At 41.8% G+C, this 25,534-nt stretch overlaps 2 protein-coding genes across 2 annotated transcripts in view; one reads left to right on the top strand and one right to left on the bottom strand.

Moving 5' to 3' along the window:
- The window catches only part of lmbr1 (limb development membrane protein 1), a 270,045-nt gene extending 256,219 nt beyond the window's left edge, over window positions 1–13,826 (bottom strand). The window contains exon 1 of the mRNA XM_060825130.1: window positions 13,589–13,826. Within this exon, the coding sequence (XP_060681113.1) occupies window positions 13,589–13,651 (63 nt within the window). The 5' untranslated portion in view covers window positions 13,652–13,826. The remainder of the gene's footprint in view (window positions 1–13,588) is intronic.
- A 351-nt stretch (window positions 13,827–14,177) lies between these two features.
- nom1 (nucleolar protein with MIF4G domain 1) overlaps window positions 14,178–25,534 on the top strand; it is a 65,105-nt gene continuing 53,748 nt past the window's right edge. Inside the window, exon 1 of the mRNA XM_060825612.1 lies at window positions 14,178–15,203. Coding sequence (XP_060681595.1) covers window positions 14,391–15,203 — 813 coding nt within the window. The 5' untranslated portion in view covers window positions 14,178–14,390. The remainder of the gene's footprint in view (window positions 15,204–25,534) is intronic.

Here is a 25,534-nt window from a genome sequence, read left to right as displayed (position 1 = left end):
TTACACAGACAACGTACGTTGCCCTAAGCTCAAATCAGCTGTCACTTCCTCAAAAAGAAACACTTAAATTTGAGACAAAACCTCTCACACACAAAGCCTGTGACTATTAAGTCCATTCTTTACCAAATGTGAGTAACTCCTGTCCCCAAGAATCTTCTATAATAATTTCCCTACCAATGATTTAAGGCTGTCCATAATTTTCTAATTTATCCCCAGTGGCCCTTCTTAAAGAAAACGTAATCACACTGGCGATTCTCCAGTCTTCTGGGAGCTCATTTGTGGCTAAAGAGGCCTCAATAATCTCTTCCCTGGCTTCCCTCACCACCCAGAGTTGGATCCCATCAAGCGCTGGGGACTTATCCACTTTAAGTGTTATTTTTAATGGTCCAACACCACCACTTCTTTAATATCAACACGCCCCAAAATAATCAAAATACCCCTCTCCAATCATACCATCATCCATGCCCTTCTCCTGGTGAATACACTTACACACTTCCTCCAGGCATAAATTTCCTTTGTCCATGAGTACACTTACCCTTTCCCCAGCTATGCTCTTCTATTGCTCTTCATCTACACAAAATGCCTTGGGAATTCTCCTTAATCCTACTGGGCATGGAAATTCCATGACCCCTTTTAGCCCTTCTAATTTCTTGTTTGAGTTTTGTTTCCTTTATACAATATTCCATAATGGCCTTGCTGGATACCAGTTTCTTAAAAAAAAACTTACACATTCATTTTTATTTTTGACTGATCTGTCAATATTTCTCATCATCCTGATATCTTATCCTCACAGGAACATGCTGGTCCTGAACACTAATCTTTAAAAGACTCCCATGTCAGACGTTGATGTACTGTCAAACCGCTGCCTCCAATCTATTTTCTCCACTTTCTGCGTAATATTGGTGTAATTAGCCTTCCCCAAATTTAACACTTTCACCAAGGATCAGTCTTATCCTTATCCACAACTATCCTAAAACTCAGGAGTCACAAAACCAAGTTATAGTCCAACAGGTTTCTTTGAAATCACAAGCTTTTGGAGTGCAGCTCCTTCATCAGGAGAAGTCACTTTGACTTAAAGGATTTGCATTACAAAAGCTTGTGATTTCAAATAAACCTGTTGAACTCTAATTTGGTATTGTGTGAATTCTCAGTTTGTTCCACCTCTGTCAAACACCAGCACCTTCACATCATATCTTGACACTTACAGAATTATGATCACTCCTTTACCCAGATCAGAGGTTTGAGAGCTGACTGATAGAGGAAGTGAGGAGGAGGCCATTTTCCTTTGTTGGGTATTTAAGCTAAGTGCTGGATTCTTAAGATTTTCAATGTTAATTTTCTTTCGCTCTTCTGTATGCTTCAAATTAAAAACTATGGGTAAGGGAAGGGTAGGTTGTTTTGTTTTAAAGCCAAAAGAAGAAGCTCTTTATGATATCAAATAAAATTTAAGTTCTAACCATCTTACAAACAATGGATCGGAGAGAAATACAGGTCTTTTTAGGAAAATCTTAACATGCAAATTTTAACAGGGAATTATGGCAGTTCAATGGAGTGGTATGCTCCTCCTGTCAAATGTTGGAGAATAGGTAACAGTTGACCACCTCTATAAATTATGTCAGCAGGAGTTAAATTTGAAGCCATCTCTTAGAGTCATTGATATCCACAGCAGGGAAACAGATCTTCAGTCCAACTCATCCATGCAGACCAGACATCCTAAACTAATCTAATCCCATTTGCTTGCACTTGGGCCATATCCCTCCAAACCCTTCCTATTCATATACCCATCCAAATGCCTTTTAAATGTTGCAATTGTACCAGCCTCCGCCACTTTCTCTGGTAGCTCATTCCATACACATACCATCCTTTGTGTGAAAAAGTTGCCCCTTAGGTCACTTTTATATCTTGCCCCTCTCACCCTAAACAGTCTACTTCTGGACTCTCCCATTCCAGGGAAGAGACTGTCTACTTGTCCTATCCAAGCCTTTCATGATTTTAAAGCTTCTAGAAAAGGTTACCTTTCAGCCTCTGACGCCCCAGGGAAAACAGCCCCAGCCTATTCAGTCTCTCCCAGTAGCTCAAAACCTCCAACCCTGGCAACACCCTCATCAATCTTTTCTGAACCCTTTCAAAGTTTCACAACATCCTGCTTTCCGATAGCAGGGAGACCGGAATTGCACACAATATTCCAAAAGTGGCCTAACCAATGTCTTGTGCAGCCGCAACATAACCTCCCAACTCCTACTCAGTGCTCTGACCAATAAAGAAAAGCATACCAAATGCCTTCTTCGCTATCCTATCAACCTGTGACTCCACTTTCAAGGAACTATGAACCTGCTCTCCAAGGTCTCTTTGTTCACCAACACTCCCTAAGACCTTATCATTATGTATAAGTCCTGCTATGATTTGCTTTTCCAAAATGCAGCACCTCACATTTATCTAAATTAAACTCCAACTGCCACTCCTCAGCCCATTGCCCATTTATTCAAGGTCTCATCGTAATCTGAGGTAAAATTCACCGCTGCCCACTGCCACACCAATTTTGATATCATCTACAACTATACACCCCGTGTCCACACCAAAATCATATCAGACCGCTCGGATTAATTGGAGACAGTTGGAGTTACTGAGGAGCTCACAACAGTGTGATGGTTAGTAGATTTAGAGTCGTTACACTGCAGGTTCAGTCATCAAGCCAATATATTGTACAAGACACTCTGCTTCAGCTAACCACGGTATGTAACAAAACTCAAAATAGTTTAAAAATGGCATCGTTTTCAGCAGACCCCAATACTGATTATGCACAGTGACTTCAACTGCGACATAAATTCAGCTGGATAGTCGGAAAGGTCTCAACACCACATCTAGTGTCCTGATGTAAATTGCACAAGATGCCAAGTTACGTAATGTCTTCAAGTCGCAAATCAAATGCTGTCCTGATCCATCTGGCCTCAACTGGATGTGAGCTTCAGCAAGCCTGCAGGTGGAGTGCTGAGCTGATACAATTAGGGACGGCCAAACGATTTGATATTTTCCTGTCTGTAACTTTCACCAATGTCAATCCAGTCCTTCTCTCTGACCACTGTCTTCTAATGACTCTGTCATGTACAAGATAGATGGATGAATGTCAGGAGAAGGAGGAAGGTATTTCAGGAGTCTCCTGTGATTATTCCTCACTCAAACAGATGTACCATTTTAGGTATCATTGAGAAAGATAATCTCAGGAAAATAGAAATGGACAGCCAGATCTTGAGAACCAAGAATGAATCTTCTGTCCAAACCATGGGGTTTGCCAAAGTTGAAATAACTAATTGTTACTGGGGACCCTCCAGTCAGGAGCTTCTGCAGCTGAGTGCGCAAATTCAAGATGGTACGTTGCCTCCCCGGTGACAGGCTCAAGGACATCTCAAAACCATTGCAGTGTAATGTCAAAGGGGAGAGCGAGAAATGAGAAGTTGTTGCCTTGTTAAAAACGACATAATTAGGGAAGGGGCTGAGCCTCTGCAGAATGCATATAGGAGGTTAGGTAAAAGGCTAAAAAGCAGAACCTCAATAGGTAATCATGTCTGGTGCCACGTACTGGTGAGAATAAGAAGATAAATGAATGGCTGAGGAGATGGTGCTGTCGGTAAGAATTCAGATTGTTAGGTCATTGGGATCTCTTGTGGAGCACAAGAGACTTTGAACAGGGACGGGTTTTCACCTGAACTAGAAGGGGACCAATATCCTGTTGGGGAAATTTGTCAATGTTATTCAGGAACTTTGAAACTCGTGCACACGCATGCATCTCTTAAGTAGTAGTGAGAACATAAAGACAGGTGAGGATGGTTCTGAATTTAAAAAGAGCAATTTAATTCGAAAAGGTAGGCAACAGCAAGTCAGAGAATACGCTAACTCTAAAGAATGAAACTGCATTTATTTCAATACTGATCTTACAGGTAAGGCAGATGAAGTCAGGACATGAATGAGAACATGGGACTGGGACACAGCTATTACAGAAACATGGCTGACAGAGGGACAGGACTGGCAGCTTAATGTTCTGGGGTTTATATACTATAAAGAAAGATACAAAGGCAAGAGATGAGGGCAAGTGGCAGTTCTGCTTATGGAAAACATGATTGCTATAGTTAGAGTATTTTTGAGGGATCGTCACATGAAGCCATATGGGTGAAACTCAAAGAAGAAGGGGATGATCACCTTGCTGGGATTGTTATATAGTCCCTACAATAGTCAGAGGGGAATTGAGAAAGAAATATTTAGAGTGTGCTCAGATACAAGAAAGATTAATAGGGTTGTAACAGTAGAGGATTTTAACTTTCCAAACAGACTGGGTCTACTGTAGTATTAAGGGCTTGGATGGGAAGGAATTTGTTAAACATGTTCAAGAAAATGTTGTTAATATGCAAATGTACCTGCTAAAGGAGGAGCAAAACTTGACCTTCGCTTGGGAAATAAAGCAGGGCAAGTGTGTAAAGTGTTAGTGGGCAAGCATTTTGGAACCAGTGATCCTAGTTCTTTTAGTTTTAAAAAATTTACGGTAAATGATAGTCCTTGTATAAAATTTATCGTGAGCACAGTGGCTCAGTGGTTAGCACCGCTGCCTCAGTGCCAGGGTCCCAGGTTCAATGCAATCCTTGGGTGACTGTCTGTGTGAAGTTTGCACATGCTCCCCATGTCTGCATGGGTTTCCTCCGGGTGCTCCGTTTCCTCCCACATTCCAAAGATGTGCAGGTCAGGTGAATGGGCCATGCTAAAAATTGTCCATAGTTGCTTGGTGCATTAGTCAGAGGGGGGATGGGCTACTCTTCGGAGGGTCGGTGTGGACATGTTGGACCAAAGAGCCTGTTTCCACACTGTAGGGAATCTAACCTAATTTAAGTGAAGCAAGGCAAATTTTGATTGTATGAGACAGGAACTTTCAAAAATTTATTGGAGTAGACTAATCGCAGGTGAAGGGGCGTCTGGCAAGTGGGAGGCTTTCAAAAGTCAGATAATGAGTGTTCAGAGGCACTATGTTCCTGTTACAGTGAACAGTAAGACTGGCAAGACTAGGGAATAAAGACTGAGGCTCTGGTCAAGACTAAGGAGTCATATTAGGTAAAGACAATTGGAATTAATTGAATCCCAAAGAATATAAAGAGTACAGGGACATTCTTCTAAGGTAAATCAGGAGGGTATAAAGGGGATGTGAGATAGCCTTGACAGATAAGATTAAGGTCAGTCCAAAGAGACTACAGGACATTAAGGGCAAAAGAGGCCCCTTAAAGAACTCAGAAATAAATATTGCATTGAAAGCAGTCCACATTACAGAAGTGCTATGGTTCTTAAAAAACATCAAAGGTGGATAAATCTCCAGGTCCTGATCAAGTGTAACCCAGGATATCGTGCAAAGTTTGGGAAGTAATTGCAGAGTCCCTCAGAGATAGAGACATAGATAAGGTGAGTAGCGAAAGTCTTTTCCCTTGGGTGGGTGATTTCAAAACTAAAGGGCATAATTCTTAAGGTGAGAAGAGAAAGGTTTAAAGGGACCTGAGGCACAGCTTTTTCCAGAGCGTGATTAGTCTGTGGAATGCACTGCCAGAAAAAGTGGTAGATGCAGGTACAGTTACAACATTTAAAAGACATTTGGAAGAGGTACATGAATAGGAAAGGTCAAGGGTTATGAACACAGGCAAGTGGGACAAGTTTAGTTTGGGAGACTCGGTCAGCATAGACAAGCCGGACTGAAGGGTCTGTTTCTGTGCTGTCTAACTGTTTTTCTCTCCTTCTCTGACTGTATTGGGGAATGAACCTGGCCAGGTGATCCATGTTGCAGTGGGAGGACAATGTCCAATTTGGGAAGGGGCTATATTAGACCATCGAAAGTGTTAAGAATCCCTCCTGAACGCACTGAACACCTCAGCCCCGACACTAAGAGTCCCCATTAAATCAACCAAAACAACCACCATGTTGTTCTTACATCTTTCCATGATCTGCCTACATGTATGTTTCTTTATCTCCTGATGGCTAGGGCAAGGCCTATAGAATAACCCCATCAGAGTGACTACATGTTTCTTATTCTAGACTTCTACTCAGAACAGGAAAGGAACTGCATGGTGCCTAACATGATGCCAAATTGAACTAAGCTAATTCTTTCCTGCCTGCCCTTATTCTATATCCCTCCATTCCTTGCACATTCATGTGCTTATCTAGAAGTCCCTTCAACACCCCCCATCATATCTGCTTCCACCATCACCCCTGGCAGTGCATTCCAGACGCCTACCACACTGTGTAAAATAAAATTACCCTTCACATCTCCTTGGAACATTTCCCCCCTCACTTTAAATGCATGTTCCCCAGTTTTAGACATTTGAACTCTGGGATGTCAGTCAAAATCTTATTTCCAATCTATGCATCTCAAATTTTATAGACTTACATCAAGTCTCCCCTCAGCCTCTGCCATTCCAGAGAAAAACAGTTTTTTTCTAGCCTTATAGCTCAAACCCTCTAATACAGGCATCCTCCTCGTAGATCTCTTCTGCACGCTCTCCAAAGCCTCCACATCCTTCCTGTAATGTGGTGACCGGAACTTGAATACAATAATGGCCTTACTAGAGGAGATCTCCAAGATGTCCTCTCTTAGACCAGCTATGAAATTCTCCTTAATTCCCCACTTTACATCCCGACCTCACCTGAAATATCTAAAGCCAAGAACTTTGAACTGCCCTTCTCTTTACAACATTATAGTTCCATGTATTAATCCAGGCTCTGAGCTCACCTGTCATATCTGTTAAACTCCTTGCATTAAAATAAAATCAATTCAGACCATGAGCATTCATTAACCTGGCCCTGCCTGTTGTTCCTAACATCTACCTTCTCCTCAATCACTGCACATGCTGGCCTGCTGTTCTGGTTCTCACCCCTGCCACACTAGTTTAAACCCTAGCACTAGCAAATCTTCCTGCAAGGACATTGGTGCCCTTCACCCATCCTTCTTGTACATGTCTCACCTGCTCTGCAAGAGATCCCAGTGATCTAGAAGATCATCTATGATTTTAATCAACTTAAGCTGGAAAAATCAGCTTGGTAATAAGTGCCTCAATGTGGAGTTCATTGAACAGTCAAGCTAGTTTCTTAGAGCAGAACATTCTAGATTTGACCAGAGAGCTGCCTACATTAGTCTTGATATTGTGTCAATGATTAATTTGACCTCCAAAGAAAGGCAACCTTTTGGTAGCAACAAACATAATATGATGTATACTCTGTCCAGTTTGAGGACTGGGAGCAGTTTAGAACTCAGCAAAAAAGTACAAAAAGTTTGATCAAGAGGGGAAAATGGAGAATGAGAGTAGACTGAAAAAGGAAATCACGTTTAAATCTACTGGAGTTTTTTTGAGGAAGTAATCATTAGAAGTGATGAGGAGGAACCATAGATATGGCATATTTGAATTTCAAGAAGGGTTTTGATAAGGTCCCATGCAAGAGGATTATAGTTAGAATTAAAGTACACAGGATTTGGGAATAGTATAGTGACAAGGCAAGAGAATTAATTAGGTTTTCCCAGCCTCAGGTGGTGACTCGTGGTGTACTGCAGCTATTCACAACATACACAAATGACTTGGATGAGGGAAGCAATTGCAATATTTACAAGTTTGCTGGCAACATAAAACTAGGTGAAAATGTGTTGCTGGTTAAAGCACAGCAGGTTAGGCAGCATCTCAGGAATAGATCCCTATTCCTGAGATGCTGCCTAACCTGCTGTGCTTTAACCAGCAACACATTTTCAGCTGTGATCTCCAGCATCTGCAGACCTCATTTTTTACTTTAACATAAAACTAGGTGAAACTATGAGCTGTGCAGAAGATAGGAGGGGGGTTCAGGGCACTTTAAACAAGTTGAGTTTGTGAATAAGCAGTCGCAATATCTCATGTGGATAAATGGCAAGTTATATACGTTGACGAGAAAACCAGCAAAGCAAAGTATTACTTAAATTATGACACATTGGCAATTGTGAACATAGAGGGATCTGGGTGTTCTTATACACCAGTAAACGGAAGTAGATGGATAAGTGCAGCAAACAATTTGGGAAGAAGTGGTACATTGGCTGGAAATTGCAAAAGTTCAGGAGCCACGATGTCTCACTACAGCTTTACAGAACTTTACTAAGGCCACACCTGACACCAGGGATAATTCATCTCGGATCTGTATTCAATAGAACTTAAGAATGAGATGGGATCAGATTGAAATATAAAATTCTAACAAAGCTATACAGACTAGATGCAGGCATGATGTCTCCCCAGTTGACAAGTCTAGAATCAGAAGTCACAGTCTCGGGATATGGGCTCAGCCATTTAGAACAGAGATGAGGAAACATTGAGATGGTAAACTTGTGGAATTTGTTACTGCAGGTCATGTAGACTGGGTCATTAAGTCTCAGGATTGCAATAGTAAAGGATTTCAGCCTCTCAAATGAATCAAGGTAGGCATCATAAAAGGTTTGGAGGGAGCATAATTCTTAAAATGGATCCAGGAGAGCTTTTTAAGGCAGTTTGCCAAAGTACCTACATGTCGGGGCAGTCCTCAATTTAATTTTAATGAAACTGGGCAAGAGGTTCAACTTTCAATTGGGGAGGCATTTGCAAACATTGTTCATAACTTTGCTGGATTCAAGATTGTTATAGAAAACAATGAAATTAAATTTATAAACTGAGGGAAGGCCAATTTTAATAGTAACAGATATTGGCCAGAGAGGACTAGGAGGAGAAACTTTGAGTTAAATCTGTGCCAGAGCAGTGTGATGCATTCAGCAAGGAAGCAAAGAGAACACAGGCCCAACATATTTCAATGAAGATGAGGTGAGACCAAGCAATCAAGCAATATACATGGTTGCATAAAGGAAAAAGGAGATGCTTATGGCAGGTACTCAGGGCTTAAAACAGCACAAGTCCTCGAGGAGTATAGATTGTGCAGGGGAAAACTCAGGAAATTAGAAGAGCAAAAGGAGACAAGAATGAATTATTGTAGATAAAACTAAAAAAGTCCTTAGTTATCTTACAAGTACATGAAGGCTAATTTGGGAAAGGGTAGGACCTATTATGGATGACAGTGGTAATTTATGCATGAAGCTAGAGGATGTAGATAGAGTTCCGAATTAATAGTTTGTGTCATCGTTCACAATATATAGAAATCAGGGAGAAGAACTCTAATATACTTAAAGAAATTAAGAGTGGAGGTTCTGAGTGGCATGGGCAGGCTTAAAACTAAATAAAATCTCCTGGGCCAGATCAAATGTATCCCAAGATACTGAGTGAGACAAGGCAGGAAATGGCAGGTGCACTGAAAATGTTTCAATTCCTCTCTGGCTACAGAAAAAGTGCCAGAGGACTCCCAATGTGGTGCTGCTATTCACGTAGCAAGGAAGGGTAAACCTAGAAACTACAAGTCAGTCTAACTTCAGTTGTGGGGAAACTACTTGAAGCAATTGTGACAGACAGAACTAATGTGCATTTGTAGAAACAAGGATTCACCAAGAACAGTCAGCATAGTATGTTAAGGTGAGGTCATGTCTGACTATCTCGACTGAACTTTTCAAAGAGGTGACCAAGAGTGCAGATGAGGGCAATGCATTCAATGTGGGCTATCAGGACTTCAGTAAGGTTTTTGTCAAGGTCCCATATGGAGACTGATGGCTGAGGCAAGTATCAATGGGATCCAAGGAAATTTGGCTCATTGGATCGAGAACTGGTTAAGTGGCAAGAAGCAGAAAGTGATGGTAAAAGGGTGTTTTTATGAGTGGAAGCCTGTGTTAAGAGGGGTTCCACAAGGATCAGTGTTGAGCCTTGCTGTTTGTGGTACATTTGAACAATATTTTGGCAACTAGTCAGGAGGATAATTTAAGATAACAAAATAATTTTGACAAGCTGATCAGTGACAAATAGAATTCAATATGACAGGTCAACCAAGCCAAGAGAATATATTATGAAGAGTAGATCTCTGGGAATGCCCACCGGTCCTTTAAGGTAAAAGATAGATGGATGAAGGAATAAATCAGGCCTCCGTGATACTGAGCTTTCTTAGTGGAGACATGGAGTTTAAAAGCAGGGAGTCAACACTGTCCTAGTGTACAACATTGGTTAGGCCACATCTAGAGTATTGTATCTAGTTATGGAAACCACATTACAAGAAGGATGCGATTGCTTTAGAAAAAGGTGTAAGAGTATATTTATTGCGCTGTTACCTGGGCTAAGAGTTTTAGTTATGAAGAGGGATTGGATAGACTGGAGTTTTCCTTGGAGTAGAGATGGAAGGAGGGGAACATGATTGACATGTACAAAATTATGAAGGGGATAGACAGGAAGAAACCTTTTCTTTTGCTGGACAGACCAATAGCCAAGGGGCATAGACACAGGGGCAGGAAGTTTAAAGGGGAATTCTCCCCCCCGCCAGAGGTAGGACTCTGGAACTCATTACCTGTACGGGTGGTAGAGGCAGAAACACTCATTACATTGAAGTCATATTTAGATGTACATTTGCAATGCCAAGGCATACAAGGTTATGGATCATGTACTGGAAAACAAGATTAGATTAATTAGTGGCTGTTTTTGACCAGCGCAGACTCCCAACCTTGATAACATTATTACTCTACATTCAAGAAGCAGATAGATGAATATTTAACTATTAGAGCCATGGAAAGAAAGCAAGAATATAGCAATGAGGTAGAGGTTTAAACTACAATCAGGTTCAGTGGTGGATTAAACCAAAGGACAGAATGGCTTCCTCCTGCTTTTAGTTTCTATGCGTCTGAAACTAAACCATCTAAAAAAACAGCTTGACAGAACCCATCTTAGTTCAGCATTTGCAATTCCCAGTACCTAATTTTTCATTTATCTTTCAAAGAATGAAGTATTTACAAGAGATAAATTAGGAAACATACAGCTGAGCTATTAATATATTTCAACTCAACCATTTAACAACAAGATCTCAAATTAACATTCCATCTAAAGTACAGCATTTCCAATAAACATTTTGCTTGATATGTCAGTGAAAGGTCAACCTCTGATTTGACAACACTTGCATCGAGATCAGATCACAATTCAGTCACATTGCTAACCCTAAGCTGATAACATTGGAATTACCTTTTCAGTATTGCTCTTTTGAGTTGGAGGACATGCTCAGAACTACAAAATAAGTGTCAAACATATTGAATCTTATTTACATTCTTCAGGACTCTTGAGTGTTCCATGAAACCAGTCCACAACCTTCTCTTACACAAGTGACATTCTAGCTATTATAACCTCCACTCATAACTTAGGTCTCAAACCAAAGTGACATATTCATTTTGTTGGAAGCCACACCAATTGGTCATTATTTGTATAATCAAATTTGAATTCCGAACTGGAAATGATGTGAACTTTGAGACAGCTTGTAGCAAAAGGAGTAGACTAAAGCAGCTTTGCTTTGTTTGTGAAGGCAGGCATGGGGTCTAACTGCAGATTATTTTTTTGTTGAAGGAGTTCCAACAGACAGTGTTCTCAGGAAGAACATTGTCCTTAGACAAGTAACAGAATTTGGATGTCAACCTGACCAATAGTTCTGGCAAGTCTGGAACAGCTCTATGTTCAAACAGATGGGTCGTTGTTGAACGGTATTTCAGGATCTGGGAAGAAGTGATTTGTCTATCTGGGCAGAAGCACAACTAAACTGTTTTCTGAGAAAACAAGCTTTGCTTCAGTTAAGACAGCATGAAGATTTCAAAAGTCCCTGCCTAAACTTCTACATCAGTTTCTGAAAGCCAAGTTAGAAGTATTGAAAACCAAAAAAAATGGAAATCACAGCAGGTCTGGCAGTACTTATGGACAGACAGCAAGCTAACATTTTGAGTCGAAATGACTTCAGAATTCTGATGAAGAGTCACCTAGACTCAAAACATTAGCTTGTTCTCTCCATGGAAGCTGCCTGACCCACTGATTTCCAGCATCTTTTGTTTAGAGTACAGACTCCAGCACCTGCAGTAATTTGCTCCTCCACTGAGTTAGAAGTATTGCCGCCTTTGCCTGAATGAACTGAGCAGGTGACCCCGAACAATATTTCAGAAAATGTAACTAAGGAATCCACATTTATGCCTATTCAACAACACATCGTGAAAATAATTTAACTAGTCTGGCTAGTTTTGTTATTTTATTTATCCTTTTACTATGTTTGTTTGCATGTTCGTCTGTCTTTTGTGTGAATGAGGTTTGAATGAAAAATTCCAGATTAAAGCATAGACACTAGTTAGTTTACCTTGTTTAACATCGTTCCTTTTAAAATTAATTTGTATTTAGTAAACATGCAAGGTTTTTGTTTAAATATACAATACCAGAGTCTGGAATTATTCACAAAATCTAAGATTATTTATTCAAAAGTATTGTCAGGAATCACTGGAGTAATTAGTAGAGGTCTTTGAGGATTTAATTTTATTACATTGCAAATACAGTGGGAGGAAGGCTGATTTGGTTTGGCTGCCTGTCTCCAGATCATAATTTGTCTTTTGCTGCATGGTCTTGCAATACCTAGAAGATTTATTCTGACAAGGTTAAGTGTTTTCACAAAAACTAATCAGAAACAAAATTTAAGTAAGTTATAATTCCCAATTGCTCAAGTTCAGTTGTTATTGTGCAACTTTAAGTTAAATGTCATTTTAGGACCCCTCAGTAAGTGTCCCTAACTGACACCATAATATTATTATTATTATTAGCTATCACAGCAACATCAATACTTCAAAGTTTGTCAATTAGTGTTTAACCCACATTTGCATACAGTATCTACCTGTTTCTCAAAATAACTTTTTTTTAAAATAGCTTTTCAACAAATCCCCAGCTTTATCATGTTTTCATTAAATGCATTTACAAGCAGAGATTAAGGCTTTTTAAAAAAAGCAACGTATTCCCCTTTATACTATGACACTCTAAATCAACTAGAATCACTCCATGAATACCGATGTGCATATGTTAACAATAAAACACGTTCACAAAAATGCGCAAAATAACAGAATCATTCCTTCCTAACTTAAAAATACCAGAGAATATAAAGGCCTAGCGACAACCAGCATCAACCTTTGCACTGTGCGACTTGGCGACGGTCCCCCGGTCAAGATAGACCGTTAAGTTTCACATAGATCGATACATAAATTGACATGTACATTTGGGGAGGCCGGGTGGGAGGTGGGAGAAGGAGCTACCAAAATACAAGAAACACCGCAAAAATAGCTTGACCGTGGGAGCACTAGGATGGGAACGCAGTTGAAAATAATCGGGATAGAATCAAATCAGAATCAAACCGCGATCTGTGTGGAAATTATAAAGAAGAAAACATGCTGAGAAGTCGGCGTATCTGGAGAATGCACAAAGAAAAACAAAGGCGGCGAAGTGTTGTTATTTTAAATGAACCTTCTCTTCTCCGCTCCCCTAACCCTGGCCCCAAAGCAGAAAGCGGATATTGAAACAGGAGATGCCCACCACCATTTCTGTAGCGATTTCACGCCTGTTCAACAGTTGCCGTTGAAAAAAACAACACAAATAAACAGAGCCGAAGCTGACAGAAGACGGTGCGAGGAGCAGGTGCAGTTACTCACTGTGTACTCCCGGACCTGGCTGTGAAAGTTTTGCTCTCTGATTGCCACATCGTCAGAATCCATCCTTCATTTAGATCTAGCATTTACAAGAAGCAGAAAAGGTGAGGGAGAAACAGACATAGGGAGGCGGCAGAAAATAAAGACGACAACGCAATAAGCAGAAGGGACGAGAGAACAAGCAGCGCTATATTTCAAACAGTGGCGCAACACCATCACCGCCTCTCTCTCCCCCTCATACGTCCCTGACTCTTCATCAACGAGCGACCACAGCCAGGCCAGTAACAACGCCTCTCATTGGCTGGCGTTATTGACGAATAGCCACGCGGGCCCCTTTAGATCGCGTCCTCCGATAAGCTAAGAACGGCATTGTCCTTCCCCCTTCCCGCCCAGGTGCGCGAGGGAGGGGAGGCGGTGCGTGTGTCATCACCACGGGACGGCATGGGAACACGACTGACTTGAGCGTGAACCAATAGACTATGAGGTGAGGCGGGGCCCGTGTACGGACAGCACCAATCACAGTGCGATATTGGGAAGGGGGCGGGAGGAGCTGGGTCACACCTCCCCCCAAATAACGGCGTCGATCGTTGTATTCAAAAATGCACATGGCGGTTATGGATTGTGCGCTGTTGGCTTTGCTTTTAAGTCACTTCTCGCTAAACTGTTAAAACCGTGCATGGTTGTTTTTATGAAGTAAAAAACATTAGTCCATTGTAGTCCAACACTGGTATCTCCCGAAGGTTTCATCCTGGGTCGTGTTTTTGTTTTGTAATTTCTTTTTCACCGGCGGTGGTTCGAGTCCGTCATGAAGCGGGCTCGGCGGCGTGGCCCCAGGGCTTTGAGCCAGTTTCGTGTGGCCGTGCAGACGTTTGTGGAGAAGGAGGAGGCGGCGGCGGCAGTGTCGCCGTCCGAACCCAACCAGGGCCTTCCCCAGGATCTCGGGCTCAGGAGAGGAAAGACCCGCAAGGAGTTGAGGAAGGAGAAGCGGATGCAGAAGAAGAGCAGGATGAGGGATTACTACCTCAGGAAGCACCTGAACGGCAGCCCCGGGCTTGCAAAAGACCTGGAAGGGGGCGGCAACGACGTGAAACCGCAACCGACCCAAGGGGAGGCAGTCGCGGCCGCCGAGACCGGGCCCGGGTCGTTGGAAGGTGTAGCGCCACCAAGACTGGGCACTGGGAAAGCCAGAAGGAGAGCCAAGAGCAAACAAGCCCGGAGAATTGGCTTGCTGGAGGCGAATGAGGAGGAGGACAGGGAGATTAAGCGGCTGGAGAAAGCCCTGGGACTCCACAAGCGCAAAAACGGAACTGGCATCCCGCAGGCCTTCGCCCGGGACGGCCTGGATTACGTCCTCGGGATCATCGAGCCCGGCGCCGCCGCCTTGTCGGGTTTGTACGAGAGTGACGGCGAGGGGGACGCCGTGGAAGAGGAGCTGAAAAGCACGGTGGCTGACTCTGACCCGGGTCGGACGGAGGATCATGAGGAGGACTCAGGAGACGACTCAGACAGCGGCCCGCAGAGTGAGGAGGATCAGGAGAGTGCGATGGAAGTGGAAGCATCTGACGCCGAGGACGATGACCAAAGTTCTGAGCCAGATCGACTATCGGGGAACGAAGGGGTACAGAAGTAACGTTTATTATCGGGGGAGGTTTGAATGTTGTTTGAGGGAAGGTCCGAGATGATTTAAGTTTGCCTTGTTAATCAGTTTGTTTCAGGATTTTCATGACCTACCAATATAGAGTCATAGAGATGTACAAGATGGAAACAGCTCCTTCGGTCCAGGCCGACCAGATATCCCAACCCAATCTAGTCCAACCTGCCAGCACCCGTCTCATATCCCTCCAAACTCTTGCTATTCATATACCCATCCGAATGTCTCACTTGTACCAGCCTCTGGAAAAAGGTTAATTTTGACGGTATTAGGTAAGAACTTTTGAAAGCTTATTGGAGGCAGATGTTCGCAGGTAAAGAGATGGATGGAAAAAGGGAAGCCTTCAGAAATGAGATAACAAGAATCCAGAGAAAGTACATTCCTGTCAGGGTGAAAGGGAAGGCTGGTAGGTATAGTGAATGCTGGATGACTAAAGAAATTGAGGGTTTGGTTAAGAAAAAGAAGGAAGCATATGTCAGATATAGACGGGATATCCTTAGAAGTAAATCCTTAGAAGAGTATAAAGAAAGTAGGAGTATACTTAGGAGGGAAATCAGGAGGGCAAAACAGGGACATAGCTTTAGCAAATAGAATTAAGGAGAATCCAAATATATATTAAGGATAAAAGGGTAACGAGGGAGAGAATAGGGCCCCTCAAAGATCAGCAAGGCGGCCTTTGTGTGGAGCCACAGAAAATGGGGGAGATACTAAATGAATATTTGCTGTGGAAAAAGATATGGAAGATACAGACTATAGGGAAATCGATGGTGACATCGTGGAAAATGTCCAGATTACAGAGGAGGAAATGCTGGATGTCTTGAAACGGTTAAAGGTGGATGAATCCCCAGGACCTGATCAGGTGTACCCGAGAACTCTGTGGGAAGCTAGAGAAGTGATTGCTGGGCCTCTTGCTGAGATATTTGTATCATCGATAGTCGCAGATGAGGTGCCGGAAGACTGGAGGTTGGAAATTGTGGTGCCACTGTTTAAGAAGGGTGGGAAAGACAAGCCAGGGAACTATACACCGGTGGCCAAATTGTTGGAGGGAATCCTGAGGGACAGGATGTACATGTATTTGGAAAGGCAAGGGCTGATTCAGGATAGTCAACATGGCTTTGTGCGTGGGAAATCATGTCTCTCAAACTTGATTGTGTTTCTTTTTGAAGAAGTAACAAAGAACATTCATCTATTGAACTTCAGTAAGGCATTCGACAAGGTTCCCCATGGGAGACTGATTAGCAAGGCTAGATCTCATGAAATACAGGGAGAAATGGCTATTTGGATGCAGAACTAGCTCAAAGGCAGAAGATAGAGGGTGGTGGTGGAGGGTTGTTTTTCAGACTGGAGGCCTGTGACCAGTGGAGTGCCACAAGGATTGGTGCTGGGCCCCTCTACCTTTTGTCATTTACATAAAGGATTTGGATGCGAGTATAAGAGGTACAGTTAGTAATTTTGCAGATGACACCAAAATTGGAGGTGTAGTGGATAGCAAAGAGGGTTACCTCAGATTACAACATGATCTTGACTAGATGGGCCAGTGGGCTGAGAAGTGACAGATGGAGTTTAATTCAGATAAATGCGAGGTGCTGCATTTTAGGAAAGTAAATCTTAGTAGGACTTATACACTTAATAGTAAGGTCCTAGGGAGTGTTGCTGAACAAAGAGACCTTGGAGTGCAGGATCATAGCTCCTTGAAAGTGGAGTTGCAGATAGATAGGTTAGTGAAGAAGGCGTTTGGTATGCTTTCCTTTATTGGTCAGAGTATTGAGTTGGGAGGTCATGTTGCGGCTGTGCAGGATACTGGTTAGGCCACTGTTGGAATATTGGGGCAATTCTGGTCTCCTTCCTATCGGAAAGATGTTGTGAAACTTGAAAGGGTTCAGAAAAGATTTACAAGGATGTTGCCAGTGTTGGAGGATCTGAGCTACAAGGAGAGGTTGAACAGGCTGGGGCTGTTTTCCCTGGCTGTTGGAGGCTGAGGGGTGACCTTCTAAAGGTTTGCAAAATTGAAGGGCATGGATCGGATAAATGGGCAAAGTCTTTACCCTGGTGTCAGCGAGTCCAGAACTAGAGGGCATAGGTTTAGGGTGAGAGGGGAAAGATATATAAAAGAGACCTAAGGGGCAACCTTTTCATGTAGAGGATGGTACAGGTATGGAAAGAGCTGCCAGAGGGAGTGGTGGAGGCTGGTACAATTACAACATTTAAAAGGCATTTGAATGGGTATATGAATAGAAAGGGTTTGGCGGGATATGGGCTGGGTGCTGGCAGGTGGGACTAGATTGGGTTGGGATATCTGGTCTGCATGAACTGGTTGGACCGAAGGGTCTGTTTCCATACTGTACATCTCTATGACATCCCCTGGCAGTTCATTCCATACATGCACCACCCTCTGTGTGAAAAAGTTGCCCCTTAGGTCTCCTTTATATCTTTCCCCTCTCACCCTAAACTCCCCGACCCCAGGGTAAAGACTTTGATCCTATCCATGCCCCTCATAATTTTGTAAACCTCGACAAGGTCACCCCTCAGCCTCCGACACTCCAGGTAAAACAGGCCCCAGCCTGTTCAACCTCTCCCTGTAGCTCTGATCCTCCAACGCCTTGCACTTTTTTAATTTAAGAGGAGAGACACCAATTCGACTGGGACAATATATCTATCCTGGGATAGGCGAAACCAAGGCACACATTGGAATTCCTCGAAACCTGGCATTCAAACCAGAACTCAAAGAACAAACCCATCAATTTGGACCCCATTTGCCAGCCTCTCAAATAAAGAACTGGAAGTGATATCACTCACCATAGCAGACTAAGACACACAATTAGAAAGCGGGACAGAAAACCAATGCTTCAATGGAGGCTCACTGATGATTACCAAGCATGGTGAAGAAATGTCTGAGAACAAATCTACCTGCTCAGCAAGCAAACTTACAATCTGAAGTTAAGCTCCATTTGCCATTCCTCAGCCCACTGTCCCACCTGATCAAGAGCTCGCTATATTCTCAGAAAAAATTCTTTACTGTCCACTATGCCATCAATCTTCGTGTTGTCTGCCAACTTAGTAACCATACCTATTAAATTCTCATCAAAATCATTTTATAAATGATGAATAACAGTGGACCCAGCACCAAATCCTGCTGCACACCACTGACCACGGGTGTCCAGTTTGATAAAAACAACCCTCGACGACCACCCTCTGGCTTCTACCTTTAAGCCAATTTTGTATTCAATTGGTTAGCGGTCCTTGGATCCCACGAGATTTAACCTTAGTCAACAATCCACCATGCAGTTCCTTGTCAAAGTCCTTGCTAGAGTCCATGTAGACAACAGCAACTGCACTGCCCTCCTCTACTTGGTCACCTCTTCAAATGAAGTCAATCAAATTCGTAAGACACAATTTTTCACACACAAAGCCATGCAGACTATCTCAAAAGAATTTTTGCTTCTCCAAATGACTGGAGGTCCTGTCTCTTGGAATCCCTTCTTTAAAACTTAACCATCACTGATATTAGGCTCACTGGTCTACAGCTTCCAGGCATTTTCCTGCAGCCTTTCTCTAAGGTTAGAAGCTGTGAATTCTGTAGTGAGTCCCTCCCAACACTCCATATTTGTTCCTTTTGTGAATAGTAGACCGGTACTGAGGATATGAGTGAGCTACATGCCTCAGAATTCTAGCCTCTGACCTGCTCTTGATGCCATAATGATTAGGTGCATGGTCAAATTCATGTAAAGGTGCACCCACCCACTGGCCAGGGATATTGACCATGGAGGAGTTTGGCAATGGTAATGCCATTGAATGTCAAGCGATGACCAAGGAGATGCCAGTGAATGTGATGTCTGGATTTCCAGAAGGTCTGTGATAAAGTGCCACATAGAAGGCTGCGAAACAAGGTGTGTACCTGTGATGTTGAGGACAAGGTACTGGCATGGATAGAGGATGGCTAACTGGCAGAAGGCAGCGAATGGAGATAAAGGGGTCATTTTCAGATTGGCAGTTGGTGACTAACGGAGATCTGCAGGGGTCAGTGTTCGGATCTATTCATGTTACACATTAACAATCTGGACGAAGGAACTGAGGGCATTATTCCTAAGTTTGCAGGTAACGCAAAGGTAAGTGGACGGGTAGGTATTGTTGAGGCAGTGGGGAGGCTGCAGGAGCACTTGGGCAGGATGGCAGAGTGGACAAACAACTGGTAGCTGGAATACAATGTGGGAAAGTATGAGGTTGTGAATTTTGGCAGAAAGAATTGAGGTACAGATTATTTTCCAAACCAGAACAGGTTTTGGAAATCTGAAGCACAAAGGGATTTCGGGGTGTGATTTCAGGATTCTTTTAAAGTTACCATGCAGGTTCAGTTGGCTGTTAGGAAGGCAAATGCAATATTAGCATTCATTTCAAGTGGTCTCAAATATTAGAACAGAGATGTACTGCTGAGGCTGTCTAAGGCTCTGGTCAGACTGTGTTTCGAATATTGTGAGCAGTTGTGGGCCCCATATCCAAGGAAGGAGGTGCTGGCGTTGGGGAAGGTTTGCAATAATGGTAGTTTTGTGTCTGGGTCAGTACCGAAGGATGACCAGGGGTCTTACTGAAACTTCCAGAATACTGAGTATCTGAGATGGAGCAAATGATTCTTCCAGGCTGACCATTACCTATTTCTTTGTCTGCTCAGCTGTTTTCTCCCCCTCTCTTTCACATACTCGCTCACTCTGTGTCTCCTGTGGACTCCATCTCCAACTATCATTTATCTCGGTAATCTAGTGAATCTACTTCAGCTCTTTCTCAGCTTCTTGTTAAAAGACAAAGATAATGTTTACCAAACTTGTCCTCATTCATCAATAGATTTGTTTTAAAAGTGTCTGAAACTAGTTCCAGTATTGCTTCTCTCCTCATTCGCCTAGATATGTAGTGATTAAGAGTTTTTTTTTGCCCTTGCACGTTTTTTTTCCATCTTCCTTGCCTTTTGCAGATTGTTTGAATCCTGGATGAATTTGAATTTGTTACTGTTGAACAAATGAAAGACCACTTCCATTTGGGTGCTCTCTGGCCGATTTCTACGGTGGAATTGTACTATTCATAATTTTTTACTTCTACTTTTTCCAAGCTAAAATTTAAATCAAAAGCCTGATCCATCAATGCAATATTGCTCATGGGTCCATTTTCTGTTGAAATCCTGTTCAGCCAGTTGCTTCCTAATTTTAGTATCCTGCTGCCATCCTTGTTGGACTCCTCACTCAAGTTTTCTGGAACTATGTCCTGAAAGTCTTATTTTGAAACATCAAAGTTTCCAGTTCAGGAAGTAACCACTCAGCCAATCTTATCTCTGACCTTGTATAAAACAAAACCATATTTAGTCTTGCTGCACTGAATACATGCTGCATTATGCCCTGCTGCAAACATTTCTTCAGTTTCTTTGAAAATTATCATGGCATTTCCTTAATATACATCTTGTGGCAAAACATGCAAAGACTTTTGTTGCAATATCAAAAGGCAGATGTTGCCATTGTTGGAAACGTGAACAGGTCAGGCAAATTGGATGTAAATATGTTTCCCCTACATCTTTTCAGTTTGTGACACTTTTAAATGGATGGTGACTTTGTCTCTGGTTCCCCAGCCAACTTAAATTATGAACATTCTTTTTTGTTAATTCTATTAAATTGCACCTGGACTTGCCTGCCCCAGTTTCCAGTTTTCTTAAGAGAACACAGGGCCCAGTTTTAATATTGCAGGTGAATGAGCTTGAGTGAGTTAAAATCTCAGCCCCTCCTCAGCCATAACTCTGAAATTGTGCCCAATTTGACAAAGGATCGAAAGTGTATTAAAATAACAAGTATGAGATGCCCTCAGGCAATCCTTTAGTTTTATCTATAAAACTTTTAGTCCTGTTGCATTTAAGTTCTAAGTTACTATTGTTATGGACCAGGCCAAGATCCCCTTAAAGCATTTGAATAAAATAGCCCAGACCCGTACTTTTCTAGTTGTTTTAAGCAGATGTTGAGTGGATATTCCAGGAGTGATGCAGCTGGCCCAACCATTTAGTTTTAAACAAAACAGAATTTATTTGCAAGATTACTGAATGAAATACAAATGAGAAAACAGAATAGAGAAAACTTCACTATTTGAAAATGCAATCGACTATCGCAACTTAATGATGCTGTTCTAAATGTCTGCAACGGTCCCCAAAAACACCCCATTGGCAAAACTGAAAAAGTTTCTTACAAGAGAGAGATATGTCAGAGAGATTCAGCATAGAACACTTTCCATGTGGCTGTTTCTTTTTGATTCTCAGCTAACAACTGACCAGTAGCCTCAAAAAACTTACTGTTTGCTAATAGCAAATCAAACCAGCCAGAAGAACTGGCCACTCCTCTTTCATCATACAAGTGTTTGTTTAAAAACATCTTCAAGTAGATAAACCCAGAGATTTTGGAATCTATGCATTTACAGCCATTCTGGTGGGAAAAAAACAAGGACAACGTAACATGGTTAAAGGAGCTTCATCGTCAAACCTTTCTCCCCCAATTTGTCATCAAAAAAGAACCATCAATATCCAAAGATGGCTTCATTTTAAAACCCCTTAATCTTACACTGATTGTACACTACAACACCCATCTACATTACATTGACAATAATGTCACAAATATGCACTATACAGTCTGTTTTACCCCTGCTACCGAGCACCTCTATTTCTGATTCAAGTCTTGACAATGTGTTGGCAGTCACGTTTTCTTGTCCAGCCACGTGCACAGTTTTCAAATTGACTGTAACAACAAGCTTCATGTAAATAGTCTGGAATTTTTGCCTTTAAATTTCTCCACAAACTTTAATGAGCTCTGATCAGTGTATATAATTGTCTCAGATACATTACTGATAACCTGAACATGGAAATGTTGTAACACCAATACCAAGCTCAAAGTCTCCTTCTTAACTGTTGAATATTTCTGCTGATGAATGTTCAATTTCCTGGAGAAATATCTGATAGGTCTTTCTATTTTTCTCCTCCTGTTCCTGTAAGAAAATAATACCGACTCCCACATCACTCTCATCAATAACCACCTTGAATGGCTCTGCATAATTATTTGTGCCTAACATTGGGGCAGTGGTTAACACTGCTTTCAACTGTCAGATTCCTTCTGATGATCGACTGTTCATTGAAGCCTCTTGCCTTTCTTTAGTAATTCAGTGAGTGGAGCAGCCAGCAAAACTTTGGTCCGTATTTCCGATAAAGTCCACTTAATCCCAAGAATCATAGTCCTGCTCTTTTTGTCGATGGTATGAGAAACTCCCCAATTACCTTTGATTTTGCATTCCATGGGGCCATTTGTCCATGTCCAATAACATGACCCAGGAAGGCGATTTGGGTTTTGGCAAATTCCCTTTTAACCACGTTTATTACCAAGTGTGCTTCCCAAAGTCGATCAAATAATTCTGATAAATGTTGCACGTGTTCCTTCCATGTGTGAGTAAAAATCACCAGGTCATCAATAGATACAACACAATTGGGTGATTTGGAAATGACCTTCTGAATGTAGCTGGTGCACTTTTCATACTGAACGGCATGACTTTAAACCGATTCAGTGTTCTGAAAGCCAAAATTGTCTTTGTTCTTTCAGAAAAAGATATTTGCCAATATCCTTTTGAGCAAGTCCAACTTAGGAATATAAGTTGCTTATCTCACCTTTTCAAACGTGGAATCGGATATGCATCCATCTTTGTCACTGCATTGACTTTGCAATAGTCCACACAGAATCACTGGGTACCAGCTGGTTTTGGCACCATTACTATGGGTGAGCTCCAGTCACTGCAACTCGCTTTGATTGTATCATCATGGAGCATGAGTTCCTTTTCTACCTGTGCCAACTTTAGAGGGTTATGCCTGTAAGGGTATTGCTTAATCGGAACAGCATTCCCTGTATCTACATGCATAATTAGGTTAGTACTTCGCAGCTTATTTTTACATATCTCCCCACGTAACAGTAAAAACTCTCAGGTCATTTTGATTTTCCTCTGGAAGGTAACGCAATCATTTATCCTAATTTTTGAGAACTTCCTCATTGTCCAATTCACAATCCTCTGAACTTAATTTTTTTACTTTGTGGTGTAACGCAATCTCGTTTTGCTTTCTTTCCCTGTCAAAATACCTTTTCAGCATATTCATATGTCACACTTTGAGATTTCTTTCTGTCTGGAGTCCTTATCAAATAGTTCACCTCACTTGATCTCCTTTAGACATAATAAGGTCCACTAAACCTTGCTTTTAACAGTTCACTTATTACTGTAAGTAGCACGAACACTATCTCCAGTAGCAATACTGCAAGTTTTTGATTTCTTATCTGCTTCCTGTTTTGTTGTATGCTGTGATAATTTTAAATGCTGTATGCCAACTCCCCCGTTCTATTTAATCATTCCCTAAAATCTGACACATTGTTCAAGTATGTAGCTTCTGAATTATGATTTTCAGTTTCTCCTTAATCAATTTTAACAGTCCTCTCACTTCATACCCAAAAACTAATTCAAGTGGACTGAATTTGGTCAATTCATTTGGTGCATCTCTGAAAAGTACAAATGGAATTTCTTTATTCCAATCATCTGGACAGTCTTGACTATAAGCTCTCAACATGGTCTTTTAATGGCTGATGCTACCTTTCCAGAGCATCCTGTGATTCTGGATGTATGCAGTAGATTTGAATTGTTTTATTCCTCGGCTGTCCATAACTTCCTTTAAAAATGTTGATGTGAAGTTTGACCCTTGATCTCACTATATTTCTGGAGCTAGTCTATCTCTTGTAAAAAAAAATAATAATTTGAGTAACTCCTCTACCATTCTTTGAGCTGTGAAATCGCTGTGTAATGCCTTTGGAAATCTAATGGACACATCCATTATTGTTAACGAATACTGATTCCCACTTTTTGTTTTACGTAGGGGTCCTACACAATCAGTTAAGACTTATGTAAAAGGTTCTACAAATGCAAGAATAGGTATTAAAGGCGCGGGTTTTATTACAGCCTATGGTTTTCCAATAGTTTGACATGTATGACATGTCTAGGAAAATTCAACTACATCCTTGTGCAGTCCAGGCCAATGAAAGTGTTTTTGTATTTTAGCTTGGGTTTTTCTTACCCCTAAATAACCACCTGCTGGTAATTCAGGAGCTACCTGCATTAACACCTTTCTATAACCCGCTGGCAACATGACTTGATGCATTTTTGCCTATTTTTCAGCTGCCTGAGTATGTGATGGTCTCCATTTCCTCATTAAGACTTCATTTTTAAGATAGTAGCATTCAGGGATACCTCTAGACGATTCTTCTATGTGTGACTTTTGATGCAATTTATTTAGTTTCTCATGTTTCTGCTGTAGCTCCGTTAATTTCTCTATACAAAAGATGTCTGCTTTGTCAACCATTTAATTCCATTTCAACTTCGTTATCTGTAATCTTTGATCTCTCCTGGTTCAACTGGTGACTTTGTGGTCTTATTGCCACACAGTCTGGCTATGTGTCCTGCAATAGTTCAGTCGCCTGAGTTTTCACTGGCTTTTCAAACACAGTCGGCAGCACTCCTACCTGTGAACCAGCTATATCATTAGCAAGGACATTGTATTCTGGAGCTAAGGGGTTTTTCTAGTACTCCTACCATGACTTCTCCCCTTTTCACTGGACACTCTAACTTCAGTGTACATAATTGAGTGCTCGTCTCACTATGAATTCCCTTTACTAGCACCTTTTCTGGCAATAGTCCTTTAGAGCTGCATATCTCTCATCTTTCAACATCACCAATTGAGAGGATCCTGTATCTCTTATTTGCTGCTCCTGGCCTATGTGAATAAACTTTACCTTTGTAGGTATGTGGCTTAAGAAAATCTGGCACTTCCTCCTGAACCAACCTCCGACCAGCTTGTACATTCTGGTGCAGCCTTTTAGCTGTCTGTGTTTTCTGTTACCTCTCCAACAAAATTCACTGGCTTATCCTGTTTTCCTCCATCTGGCTGCCCAGTACTTTTCCTAACCCACCAACACTGATTTCATGTGACCTATTTTATTGCAATGAAAACACCAGAGCTTTTTAACTTTTCTTTCCTGTTCAAGGGTTTCCTTTTTACCTTGTGATAAGTTATCCTTATGATCTTCACTGATATCTACCTTCCCCCTACAACATGAGCAGTTCTCTTTCCCCAGTTTCTACCCCTCACAGATTGAAACTCTAAAGTTGGAAACCAAACTTTGAACCAACTCATTTCAGCCAGTTCAGTTGCTAATCTTGCTGTTGTAACTCTGTGCTCTTGCACATGAGTTCGCAGTACC

The sequence above is a fragment of the Hemiscyllium ocellatum genome, chromosome 5, assembly GCF_020745735.1.
Source record: "Hemiscyllium ocellatum isolate sHemOce1 chromosome 5, sHemOce1.pat.X.cur, whole genome shotgun sequence".
Taxonomy (NCBI): Eukaryota; Metazoa; Chordata; class Chondrichthyes; order Orectolobiformes; family Hemiscylliidae; genus Hemiscyllium; species Hemiscyllium ocellatum.
This window is presented reverse-complemented; position numbering and strand designations above follow the sequence as displayed.